The sequence below is a fragment of the Primulina huaijiensis genome, chromosome 7 (assembly GCF_012295235.1).
Source record: "Primulina huaijiensis isolate GDHJ02 chromosome 7, ASM1229523v2, whole genome shotgun sequence".
Lineage (NCBI taxonomy): Eukaryota > Viridiplantae > Streptophyta > Magnoliopsida > Lamiales > Gesneriaceae > Primulina > Primulina huaijiensis.
The window spans coordinates 19,362,002-19,375,290 of NC_133312.1; the positions used below are offsets into that span (position 1 = coordinate 19,362,002).

The 13,289-nt window shown below is 36.4% G+C and overlaps 2 protein-coding genes across 2 annotated transcripts; both read right to left on the reverse strand.

Annotated features, from left to right (window-relative positions):
* Nucleotides 1-3,712: 3,712 nt before the first annotated feature.
* LOC140981162 (uncharacterized) lies at nt 3,713-7,883 on the reverse strand. The gene is made up of 4 exons (XM_073447463.1): nt 7,440-7,883; nt 6,517-6,614; nt 6,371-6,436; nt 3,713-5,754 (listed from the first exon to the last, which is right to left on the reverse strand). The coding sequence occupies exons 1-4, from the start codon at nt 7,790-7,792 to the stop codon at nt 3,971-3,973; spliced, it is 2,301 nt and encodes a 766-aa protein (XP_073303564.1). The 5' UTR covers nt 7,793-7,883; the 3' UTR covers nt 3,713-3,970.
* A 996-nt stretch (nt 7,884-8,879) lies between these two features.
* Nucleotides 8,880-12,596, reverse strand: LOC140981038 (protein DJ-1 homolog A-like). The gene is made up of 8 exons (XM_073447253.1): nt 12,386-12,596; nt 12,117-12,317; nt 11,684-11,833; nt 11,409-11,588; nt 10,339-10,419; nt 9,688-9,888; nt 9,466-9,606; nt 8,880-9,236 (listed from the first exon to the last, which is right to left on the reverse strand). Exons 1-8 carry the CDS (start codon nt 12,542-12,544, stop codon nt 9,030-9,032), a joined length of 1,320 nt encoding a protein of 439 aa, XP_073303354.1. The 5' UTR covers nt 12,545-12,596; the 3' UTR covers nt 8,880-9,029.
* Nucleotides 12,597-13,289: the final 693 nt, after the last annotated feature.

Here is a 13,289-nt window from a genome sequence, read left to right on the forward strand (position 1 = left end):
GTTCTATAACAAAGAAATGAAGGAACTCTCTCTTGTGGAAGAAGGAAGAAGAAAATATGCAAAATGATGTTATGTGTGTTTGATTTTCAATAATCAAACATTTAATGTTTTTCATGTAAAAGGACATGATCTTTCATTCATAGTGGTGTCCTTTGGCCATTGTAACTGACTACAATCATCAAACAATGTTAAGGAAATGAAAAAATATCAGAAAAATCCGAAGGGACATGAAAAAACGCAAAGGGACACGTGCAGGCGCCCGCGCGCGCGCTGTCGGGCGCTCTCGGCAGCACCAGCTGAGATCTCTCGACAGGCGCGCGCCTGCTCTGCACGCAAATCCGCGCGTAGGTGCGCGCCTGCTACTGTTCACAACCTTTTTTTTTCTTTTTCTTTTTCTTTTTCGTTTCCGTCCCTTACATGTTCCGACTACTCGTTTGAAGTTCTTTCAACATTCAATGAACTTGTTTCGAGTTTAATTCAGAACCACCGAACTTAATATTCGTTCATTAAGCTTCGTTCTTCATTTCGAATTTTTCTAATCAAACACATTGATTAATTTTCTTTCATTCATTAAGTATCAAAATTTTCCAACAACCCATATTTTTAAATACAGGCTTGGAAAGTGACAACTCTACTGTTATACCATATTTTTTAGATAAATTATCCTTCATATTATTAATGTGTTTTATATCTCCTAAGTGGTGGAAATCCTCCTCTACATTTGTGTGCCATGGAAATGAATTGATAAAGAGGTGATGAGAATTCCCTGATAATTCTCCTATCCCTACATTTTTTGTGGCCACTATTCTGGTCTTTCTCACTATTCTAGCCTTCTTTGCCTTGGCAGAATTCTGCTAAATTTCCATAGCCTCTTTCAGTCCACTAATTGTGATAGATATGATCTTGCTCACCTTTTCTGTCATGCAACTCATGGTTTCGTCTATAAGTTTCATGACACTTGACATATTCAAATCCAATTTCTCGATTCTTTTATTGTACTCCAAGTCTAACATGAGGAACTGAGGGTTCCTCTGAAATTTTTTTGGGATGCTCTTTTTGGTATTTCACTGTGTCATGAAAGATTCATCCAAGTGTTCTTTCTTGTTCTTTATATCCTTGTTTTAGTCCTTCATGTGAAACCCATATTTCTTATTCTACAACATAATCATATGGATTTGAAAAATCAGAAACCATGTATTCTCAAGTATCAAACAATGCATTTCATTCTTCTAAATTCATCTTTTTGTTATATCTTTCACCTATGTTTTGCTTCATTTCCTCTGTAAAAGAGGTCTGACAAACGCATTTCTCATCCACCATATAAACATGAAGAAATAAGATTAACATATTCTCCATGTTTCAAGGATTTATTTGTGCATCATGTTGATGTAGTAACATCTCAGTAGTATTCAACATCTTCCTTCTATCTTTTTTGTGAAAACGTTGCATGAGAAATCCATATATCTCATCTTGTAAAAGATCATTATATGAATCTGAAAAATCCGAAATCATATATTCTTCATTTCGAGTATCCACTTAGTGCATTTCCTTCCAATTGTTCATAAACCTACTTGACTTGGATGCATCTTTTGGTCTGATCACCTCACGTGCCAAATTATTTGCTTCGAATTTTGCGGGTGTGCTACGTACGCAATGCAAGACTTTAAATATAAGAAATGAAAACACAACTTCTTAAACGAATGAGTACGAAATTATGCCAATAAGAGATAACAAGAACCTGTTTTACAACAAAGATTATGAAATAAATTCCAAGGACTGAAACTATAAAGTTAGGGAAGATAAGTGAAATTACAATTATACAAATTAAGTAAACTAAAAAGATCGCTTAAACAAAAATTCTGCAGGTTTTGTCTGGAGAGTGCCGGCAGAATGATGAGTTTCCTCCTCTTTAATTGATCCTCGTTCTTTTTGTTATGCTGATTCTCCGACAGTCGGATTCCTCCATGATGTCCATACTCCACAACCGCTCTCCATGACTATTCATGCAAGGAGTGATTTCTTAATAACCAAAAACTTAATCAAGTTCCATCTGTCGGTTTTATGTACATGCATGTTGGGCCAAAGCTCATTTCTTCTCATTTGTCCAGAGCTCAAAGTTATTTTCTGGGTTATCACTGAGCCAGAAATATGACTCTGTCCGCATTAAAATTTTAAGCTCTAAAATGTTTTAATATTTTAAATTAATCTATCCGGGTTAATATCATATTATTCCAAAATTATACAAAATTGACATATAAATTTTTTAAAAAAAAATTGGACAGCCCGAATATACATGCATGTGGTTCCGCCACTGCCTACACTTCCATCTGTCGGTTTTATAGACGAGGCATCGTTTATATTTTGACAAAAATGAACAAAATTTAAATTGGGCAAGAGACCCCTGCCCCCAGCATAGTTCTAGATGTGTTATCTGTACTGGTATCAGGTTTGAATGGATACTCAGAGACTTATATAATTAGTATTTTTTTCTTTATCATTATATAACTAGTATTTTTTCTTTATACACGTTGTACGTGTAAAAACTAGTAGATATAATATAAATTTATATATTTAAATTCATATTTTTATTTTTTACAATCTTTAAATCAATTGAAAAAAAAACTAAAAAATTAATATTAGAAATAAATAAAATAAAATTTTAAGTGATGGATTATTTTAAATAACTTTAAAAATAATTATTAATCTTTGTTTCTCTATTGGGAAAAAAGTTTAAAAATAATGAGAGTATTTTAGGTCAAGCAAAAAGGACTTCACAATCAACCTAAAAATTAGTTACCTTAATTAAAAGTGATAATAAATAACAGTCCACGGGGAAAATTTATTTACAAGGTTTACAAAAATTGAATTATTAAAATTATATTAACATATATTAAATTGGACATATATAGATATGTTTAAATAATAAAAAAAAACAAATCAATACTGTTCTTATATATAAATATATTTGTAAAGAAAATATAGATAATAATTTATTAATTATTAATTAAAATAATTTTGATAAATTAAACTCGTAAAAGCATAAACTATTGTAATTTTTACAAAAATATAAATGATGCCTCGTTTATATTTTGTCTGTTTCTTTTTAATTTCTAACAGGTACTCCCAAAAAAGACCCTTTTATTTGTTTTTTGTGAAGAAACTTGAAAAGCCAGGAAGAACTTTATACGTCAAATGCCACCTTCATTTTCTTGTTTTGGCTGACAAATTTTAAGCCCTCAACTGTTTAACGTGGGAAGATCGCGCATGGAAATGCTAGACTCGTAATCATACAAAGCATCAGTCACCTAAAACAAACACAAATTTCAAGACAAGATTTAGCCTTAAAAGCTCCTAACATAGTTTCTTGATGCATGTATGTCGTTCAAATAAGATAGCAGGCATTGGAACAGATCATAGTTCAACTCTTTCGTGGGTCGATTTGAGTCGTAACCGAACTGTATCCAAGTGATTCAATTTCCATTTTGCCTCTCATTTTAGATCCCAAACTACAGATTTTGGAATTGTTATCAGGCTTAATGCATTTAGTTCTACAGGTTTGTAAGACTTCCTTGCAACGTATTGAAACTGTATTAACCTAAAACTCCATGACAAACTTAGCACAGGGGCAACTACACAGGTCAAGATACAAGGTAACTTCTATTCATGTATTGGCTTCTGACGAATACAGTAGCCATTCATGCACTTATGCACATTAAATACCGAAGACTTCTCTCACAAAATTAAACAAAAATAATACAAGAATTCAGTGTGCAGATACATAATTGCAGAAAAGGGCACCAAAGGACAGACACCTAGCAAAACAAAGGACCGCAAAATCTCAGTTTCATTGACCAAGTTATATATCAGTATCAATCAGAGTATAAAACATTCTAGGCTTCTCACAAAAACCTCTGAACTACAACAAAAATCTTCGTTCTTGGGAATTCCATCCTCGATCGCTACTAATATCTCAATAGTTTGTAGGCGGAGGTATGTCTCTTCCAGGTAGATTCTGGTTTTGGTAAGGATTTCCACCACCCGTGATTGGAGTACTGCCATTCTGATGTCCCGGACCAGGTGGTCTGATATTTGGAGTGGAGTTCTGATTTTGCTCGGCACTGTATCCAATATCAGGGGTAAAACTTTTATCATTTTGTCCTGGATCAGATCCTGTACGAGGAGCAAAGTTGTTATGACTTGTTCCTGGACCAGATTGATATGGCATTCCTCCGTTGTTAGTTGCATACTGAGAGTTCGAAGCATTATTGGGCACTCCTCTGAAATTATTCGGTGGATAGCTTCCTGTGTTGCTCGGAGGCATGCCTCCACTGTAGTTTGGATGCCCTCCGATATTGGGTCGAGGTGCTCCTCCCCCGTAGTTCGGCTGCCCTCCGATATTGGGTGGAGGTGCGCCTCCCCCGTAGTTCGGCTGTCCGCCCATGTAATTTGGTTGTCCTCCCATTAGTGGAGATTCATGTCCGGCATAATTTGGCTCTCTTCCCATGTTACTAGGAGGCATCCCTGCCCTATAGTTTGGTGGTGTGCCTCCCCCATAGTTTGATTGTCCTCCCATGTTATTAGGATAGTTGTGCATGTTCGGTTGCGAACCAATATTGGGCTCATTAGGTGGTGGTACAGACATGTTTTGAGAACCTCCCATGTTACCTGTTGGCCCTCCTCCCATTAGTGGAGATTCACGTCCGGCGTAATTTGGCTCTCTTCCAATGTTACTAGGAGGCATCCCTGCCCTATAGTTTGGTGGCGTGCCTCCCCCATAGTTTGATTGTCCTCCCATGTTATTAGGATAGTTGTGCATGTTCGGTTGCGAACCAATATTGGGCTCATTAGGTGGTGGTGCAGACATGTTTTGAGAACCTCCCATGTTACCTGTTGGCCCTCCTCCCATTAGTGGAGATTCACGTCCGGCATAATTTGGCTCTCTTCCCATGTTACTAGGAGGTGTGCCTCCCCCATAGTTTGGTGGTGTGCCTCCCCCATAGTTTGATTGTCCTCCCATGTTATTAGGATAGTTGTGCATGTTTGGTTGCGAACCAATATTGGGCTCATTAGGTGGTGGTACAGACATGTTTTGAGAACCTCCCATGTTACCTGTTGGCCCTCCTCCCATTAGTGGAGATTCACGTCCGGCGTAATTTGGCTCTCTTCCCATGTTACTAGGAGGCATCCCTGCCCTATAGTTTGGTGGTGTGCCTCCCCCATAGTTTGATTGTCCTCCCATGTTATTAGGATAGTTGTGCATGTTTGGTTGCGAACCAATATTGGGCTCATTAGGTGGTGGTACAGACATGTTTTGAGAACCTCCCATGTTACCTGTTGGCCCTCCTCCCATTAGTGGAGATTCACGTCCGGCGTAATTTGGCTCTCTTCCCATGTTACTAGGAGGCATCCCTGCCCTATAGTTTGGTGGCGTGCCTCCCCCATAGTTTGATTGTCCTCCCATGTTATTAGGATAGTTGTGCATGTTCGGTTGCGAACCAATATTGGGCTCATTAGGTGGTGGTGCAGACATGTTTTGAGAACCTCCCATGTTACCTATTGGCCCTCCAACATTGGTTACGGGGCTCTGATTACTCACTAGCATGTCTCTTCGTCGCTCAAAATTTCTAGACCTGTCAAAGTTTCTAGGCCTGTCATTGCGCCTGTTCCTTTCATTTGCCCTCGCATTGTTCCTTACCCACTCTTCATGATATTTAGGATCATAGGGAACAGCTACTCCATTGATAAAAGGCTCTCCTGCATTAACCAAAACGTGAAAGTTATGAGATCATATTTGAATATCATCACATATGCAAGGCAGAAAACCAAAGTACCAACCTTCAAGAGGCAATACACGTATGAGGACAAAAGTTCAGAATTAGAAACATCAAAGCATTTGACACAACCTTAGCTAGCAAAACAGAACATGTTCTAGGAAGAGTACTACGGACACAAGACAACCAGAAAAATCTTCAAGAAGCTTCTTCATGACTCTCCGTAGATTGATATACCACCAAAAAAAGTCAAAGCTTTGGGGGCTTTGTATATGTTATCCTGAATGCACGATGATGACCAACAGATAAATGCTATCCATAAGAAAATATAGACATAAAATCAACAATATGCATATTTGTGATTGTGTGCGACTGTCCATGCTTTGGAAGCCAAGAAAATTTACCAGAATGACTACTGGATATAAATGGCTTATTCAAAAAGGAAAAAAGGGGATTAAGCTTTCATAAAACAATGTCTGGAACCATTAGGAATTGAAAAAAAAAATTATAAGAGTGACAACCATGACCAGATAAACAACAAAGAAATTCAATAAACATAGAACATCCAAGTGAAGCCACAAACATCACAAACTTTGTACCTCCATAATCCTTGTTCTTCACATCCAAGTATGAATCGGGTAGCACCCATCTAACTTTCGGCAATTCTGGACCAAAAATAAAAATCTAATTCAGGCAAAACCCAAAAATCTCATCAACCCAACAACTCTGATAAAACTCATATCACCTTTTAACTTGTATGAAAGTTCTTCCGAGACAAGGGCTCCAAATGCAAAGTAATGCCTAGTAGAAACTGAGTATATTTTCATCCTAGCCTCTTCCTCGCTGAAAAGTTCATAAGTGAAAACATTATACACCACAAAAGAAAAAATGAGCACCGATATCACAATTTATACATACATAAGCACAGATATGAAACACGGACGGAATAAAATTAATTGAACAAATCTTCTCATATGGCAAATTCAAACTGCTTGGTCGCAAGGAAACTCATGCTTCATAACTTTCAAAACAACATAACAAAATCAACCAAAAGACACAAGCTTGAGAGGGTATTAACCAAAACTGTTCGCCATTTCAAATTAACACGGAGTTGGCTTTGACATAACAGCTCAGAACCATATAAAGTACATTTTCACACGCCATGTTCTTCAGAAGCAACTAGTTATCATAAACTCTTGTCATGAATGGTGTCTTTTTGTCCGAAAGTTTAACAAGTAACATAGTAAGCGACAGCTCGAGAGAACAAAAATTCTTTCTCCACGGGGAAAAGAATAGTTTTTGCCCTAAAATATAGTAAGTTGCCATAAAACAAATCCCCATGTCTACAGTGGTTACATACTACAAATTACTTCATTTTATAATCTCTAATTCATTTCATCCACACCACCAGCAAGCTAACAGTGGCCAAAAGCTTAACGATTGAACGATGTATCGGCTATAAACTTATCCATACTACAAATTACTTCATTTTATAATCTCTAATTCATTTCATCCACACCACCAGCAAGCTAACAGTGGCCAAAAGCTTAACGATTGAACGATGTATCGGCTATAAACTTATCCTGAGCCTCAAAAAATCAAATTTTATTTCAAACTTTCAAAATAAATTTAAAAAAAAAATAAATTCAGAAAAACAAGAAGTCAAACCTGCCAACCACCGTAGCAAGTGTTTTGATGTAACTGTCTATGATCTCATCTCTAGTAGGTTCGCCTTCTGGCTTTTCCACCACCACAAGCCAGTGCTCGAAATCACATCCATCGAGCAATATCGTTTCCTTCGGCGGGCGGTTCGACCAGTTAGGGTTCGGATCGTTGAGAGAAGAAGCGGTCCGTCTAGTTGAGAAGCATCTGGCGGAAAACCGTGGAGAAAGGTGGAGAAAATGGGAGTTGGACGACGCTGAGACAAGCGGGCGCAAGGTGGCGCAGGAACGGCGGAGAAGGGCGGCGAAAGATTGCGCGGTGGTGGAGCGCAGTGATCGAGACACATAGATAGTGGTCATTTTGCTTTCGATAAACCCTGGCGATACCGTACAAGTCGGTGTGAGAAGAGGGTTTTAGGTCTGTGCGTCGAATACCCCAGAGCTACCTACAAATTACAGCTGGTTGCATAATTAAAAAATAGTGAATAATTTAATCTGCAAAAAATTCCTGGAAAAAATATTGTAAAATTTTAATTCTTCAGAAACCACCCTTTTTTAGAATGGATAAATAGTTACCATAATTAAAAAATAATAAATAATTTAATATACAAAAAAATTCTGAATAAAATATTGTAAAATTTTAACTCTTCATAAATCATCATTAGTATAATAATTGTTTTTGAGATTTTGAGTAGAGATAATGTCATGTCTTTATATCCAAATATTATTTTTCACGAAGAAGATGAAGAATATTGATCATGATTTTTAATAAAATATTGATTACTTATGTTAATTGGATTTTGTAAGATCCAACTGGATGAAACAACAACATTCATTTAGAATAAATTACAAACTGAAATATGATTTGTAATAAATTGAATTTTATTTCTAAATGTTTTGTTCGTTGATATTTTAATCATTGATATACGAAATATCATTAAAATGCATCAACTAACCAGATTTTCTGATGGAGAAAGTTTTCGTGTACTTTTATAAAAGTTAAAAGTATAAGATACCAATTTAATTTTCAATAAACAAGTGTACTTCCGATATTTCACCTATAATCAGGTGAAAAAATTCCAAAGCAATTTAACAGTGTTGATCAACATAGTCAATCCGACATAGACAAACATGCGGAAAAGACAAACTTCCAAATCGGTTAGTTCTTGATCTGAAGTAAAAAAATGCTTCACTCCAAACACTAAAATTATGAACCCAGCAATATCACGTAAATATGTCAAAATTCAAGAAACTTATCTTTGATACATACTTGTACGCTAAATTTATCACAATTTAAAATTGAAATATAGTCCAACCAATACTATCCATATTCACTACGGAATTATAAGTATTTCCAAGTTATTTTTTTGTTCCTTTCACCCTCAATTTGAAAATTTCAACTTTATCTACACCAATAATTAAAATAGACACACTCTGCACAACCGGATAATATAAACACACAAGATTTTTTTATTTTTCAATGTACATCACACGGGAATCTCACCGTAATTCTGATTGCTCTGAACTAGTTATCGGTAATACAGTTCAGCCGTCAGGCCACATACATCACAAAACATTGTCATGGCCGCTAAGAACTCTAGTGCTGCACAAACAGCATGGTCTTGGCAACCTCGAGGGCTTTATCTCTTCCGAAAAACTTTTCGGCAATAGCCAACGAAAATTCCATTGCAGTTCCTGGTCCTCTGCTAGTGATCAGATTTCCATCAATCACCACCCGGTTTTCAATTTCACTCGGGTCCGAGAGTTTGTGGCACAGAGCCGGAAAGGCGGTAGCTTTCTTACCCTGAGAGACATCCAGCAAAGATTTATGAGGAAATTAACTGGAACTATGCAAACTATTTTAGGAGAGTTTATATTGCCGCGAAGCCTACCAAACACCCTAAAGTAATTGATTGGAAAATGACAAAGAAACTCCAACCGAAAACATTAATTTAAAAAAAATTGAGTAGCGATAACTGCCAAAAGCTCTCCCCTCCCCTCTAGGTTCTGTCCTGAGTATCTTAACACATTACCTTCAGCAAACCGTGAGGCTCAAGAACCAAAGCTGGAGAAGCACATATTGCTCCATATAATTTGTTTGATTCTCTCCGTTTCTTCAGCAAATTTACCAGCTTCGCTGACTTTGCAAAAGATTCAGCACCACCAAGTCCCCCCTGTTCGAATGGCAGATTTAAAACATTTATACCGTGTTTTGCAGCATAAATCTGATAAATGTGGTTTAATGGCCAACTTACAGGTAAAACAACAAGGTCATATGAATGACTTATGACTTCATCTAGAAGTACATCAGCAACTAGTTTAACATTCCTTGAAGCTAAAATCTCCAGTTTGTCTTCAACAGAGGCCACCACCACCTCAGCTTTTGCTCGTCGGAGTACATCAATTATAATAACAGCTTCCATCTCCTCAGTTCCATTAGCGATGGGTACAAGAATCTGTTAGGGAATATGGAAATAAATTTCTGAGCTAGACTATTGTTCATGAAGTAAATTATGCCTCCAGTTTTATCTTTGGAGCCTCTCCATATGCGGCTCTCTGTAACATTTCTTCTTCTCCCCTAATCTCCAATCACAAGTGATTCAAAAGAGAGAAGAAAAAAGTATAAACTACATCATTCACTATGATGGATAGCATGCCATCTCGTCGCATCATGCAAAATACAACATAAAATAATGGTTTTAACAACCAGACCAACAGTTCCCAGAGCAACTCTAACCTAACCAGTAAGCTGCAGATTCACATTCAGAGATTGTATTTTATTGCTCATCTTTTCAAGATATATCTGTAAGGTATCATTAATTTAACACAAAAATAAAAATATAAACAAATAGATAGAACCATGGGATATATGTATAATATACAACATAAAATACAATATTAGCTACCTTGGGAGAATTATTAAACGTCCATTTGACTGAATTTATCTCAGTAAAGGTATATTCATCCCCATGATTGCTAAGCAAGACCTGGATAAAAAAATGAGTTAGCTGTCTTAGAAATATATCACAAATTTTGGTAAAACCCCCAGACCATGTGCCTACTTACTAGCTAGGCACTCTTTACTTGTAAAGATCTGAAGTTAGTAATTAGAGCTGCTGGGATGAATGTGGAATAAACCAGCAGCACAAATTATTGGTTGCACAGTATTCAAGCATAAACACGTCAAGATCATTTTTAAGTCCTAGCAATTGGAGTTTTGGACATTCCGATGCAAAAGAATTCATTAAAAATTAACAGAGAAAACAGTCCAGATTATATTATTCACTATAAACTCCCTTTAAATGGAAAAGTAGAAGCCATCAGTTTCAAAAAAAAAGTTTATAAATGCTGTACAACAAACTTATTTGCTCAAGTTAATGAATCAGAAAACGAATTTAGCCAAAAAGAGCGTAACTTAAAAATGAAATACAATTTAAAACTCTGTAATACAATAATGAAGACATTACGACAAAAGTTTTACGTTTAAAATTTATCTATCGTAAATTAGCACTGTTTATTGCAGCCCAATTTGAGTATAATTTTTTACTTGTAAAAAGCATTGTTTGCTTCAGCTATTCCTTACAGCAAGCATCAATGCATCATATCCCACAAAGCCACAAAAATGTACTATGAGAAGTTACAAACCATTAAATGAGTTCAGACTCAAAGCTGGGGGTGGCAAGAGAGAATTTCTTAGCGAGGATCAACTTAACACCAACCTATAAATGACCAAATAACACTATCCGAAGTGCCAAGCATATATAAATAAATTCGGACGGCCACCATAAACTTTAACAACTCATCAACATTAGCAACGCATTGTACCTAACACTTGCAAAAAGCGCTTTCCTTGTATCTTAGAAATTTTCTGTATCAGTAATAGAAACCTTCAACTTATGCTATCTGTGATTTACAACCCAATTATTCATTGTTCAACCTTTTCAATAACATAGATCAGAAGGCAAAGTAGCAATACCAGAGGCTTTGAAACTTCATCAGCCTTTTCCTTCCCATATAACAGTTCAACCAGCACAACAGCATACTCGAATGCAGTTCCAGGTCCACGACTAGTCACAACTTTGCCATCTTGCTGCACTCTGGATTCAACGGCAACTTTGGATGATAATTGATCCATAAACAGTGGATAACAAGTTGCCTGCCAAAAGAATAAAGAGTTGCAATCATTAGAGAACGTCTTCCACATAAACTGTAGAAGTATGGCAACAGACATATTATTTGACATTTTGATACCTTCAACTCCTTCAACAGGCCCCACGACCCTAGTGCAACAGCAGGAGCAGCACATATTGCAGCATATGGCCGACCTTCTTCAGACTGCTTTTCGACCAAACTTTTCAAAGTTTTGCTATCCCTAAGAGCGGCTGCACCAGGCATTCCTCCCTATGCCATATCATTGGTACTAAATTTCAGGAAACAAATTATCAAGTTATGATGAAAATAAATGGCTGCTGCGAACCAATGAGAAATAAAGGAAAGCGCACTTAGGTATCTAATGCCATTTGTTTCACCACCATTTTGGGATCTTCAAAACAGATGAACAAAAAAAAACAATGAAATGGAACACGGCACCAACAGTAGTTACACAAAACGATTGTTTCCTTGTTGGCGCGAGCGCGCGCGCCCACACACACACAGAGTAAAAGAACAGAAAATAATAGCGTACGGGAAGAGATATCAGATCGAAAGCAGTATCGTGACAATCCGAAATGAGAGCATCGGCGACTAATTTGACACCGTGGCAAGCATCAACGCGTAGCTGCTTCTCCACCGAAGCCACCGTCACATCGGCGCCGGCTCTTCGCAGCACATCTATCATCACAACCGCCTCCAGAGGCTCCGTTCCATTCGCCACCGGAACCAACACCTACACACGAAACAACAGAGTCACAGTGAAACACGATACAACAATTGGAGTGATGAAAAAGTTGTTACCTTTTTAGCAACGGAAGCCATGGTCGAAAGTGAGAAGCTTCTGGTTCGACTGCGAGAAATGGGGAGAAAGGGTAAATATGATAAGTTACGGGGTCGCTTTGCGAGAGAATATAAATAGGGGGACAAAGGGGTGAGTTGGCGTAAATTTAAAGCCGCCATTGCAAATGCATAAGCAACGTGTGCGACTGCAAAGATAAGAAAAGAAAGAAAATCATAGAAGAAACTATTTGTTGAAAAATTATTTAAAAATGTGAAAAATATTTGTGTTGAAAATGTGAATGTTGAATGTTGAAAATTAGGTAAAATTAGGTGTTGAATGTTGAAAATTAGTGTGTGATGATGTAGGTAATGATATATTTTATTTTTGGATTATTTGTAAAAATTTTCTATAAATAGATCTCTCATTTGTGAAAAAAAACACAATTGAGTTGAGAGAAAAATATTATAAAGTGTGTAGTGTGATAATTTTAAGAGTTTGAGATTTTTACTTTTTACCGTAAATTTTTACTTTTTCACAACACGTTATCAGCACGAAGCTCTAAAAGTCCTCCATATTTTTCCAAGCTCCGAACAGAAAAAAAAGTAACAAAAGTAATAATATTTATTTTACTGTTATTTATTTATTGTTTATATATTTAATATATAATATAATGTTATTATTAGAAATAACAAAAATAATTTTTTCAAAAACTTGTTATAAATCCTGGGAGGATGTTAAGACGACATCCCACACTCCCGGTAAGGGATACGACAAGTATAAAAGCCTATAAGGTTTTTAAACAAAATAACTTATGACACCTAATTATAATAATGTGATATGATATACATAATTATTTAAATATGACTAATATTATATACACCATATTATTACCATAAAATTATACAAATACATATATTTATTTTC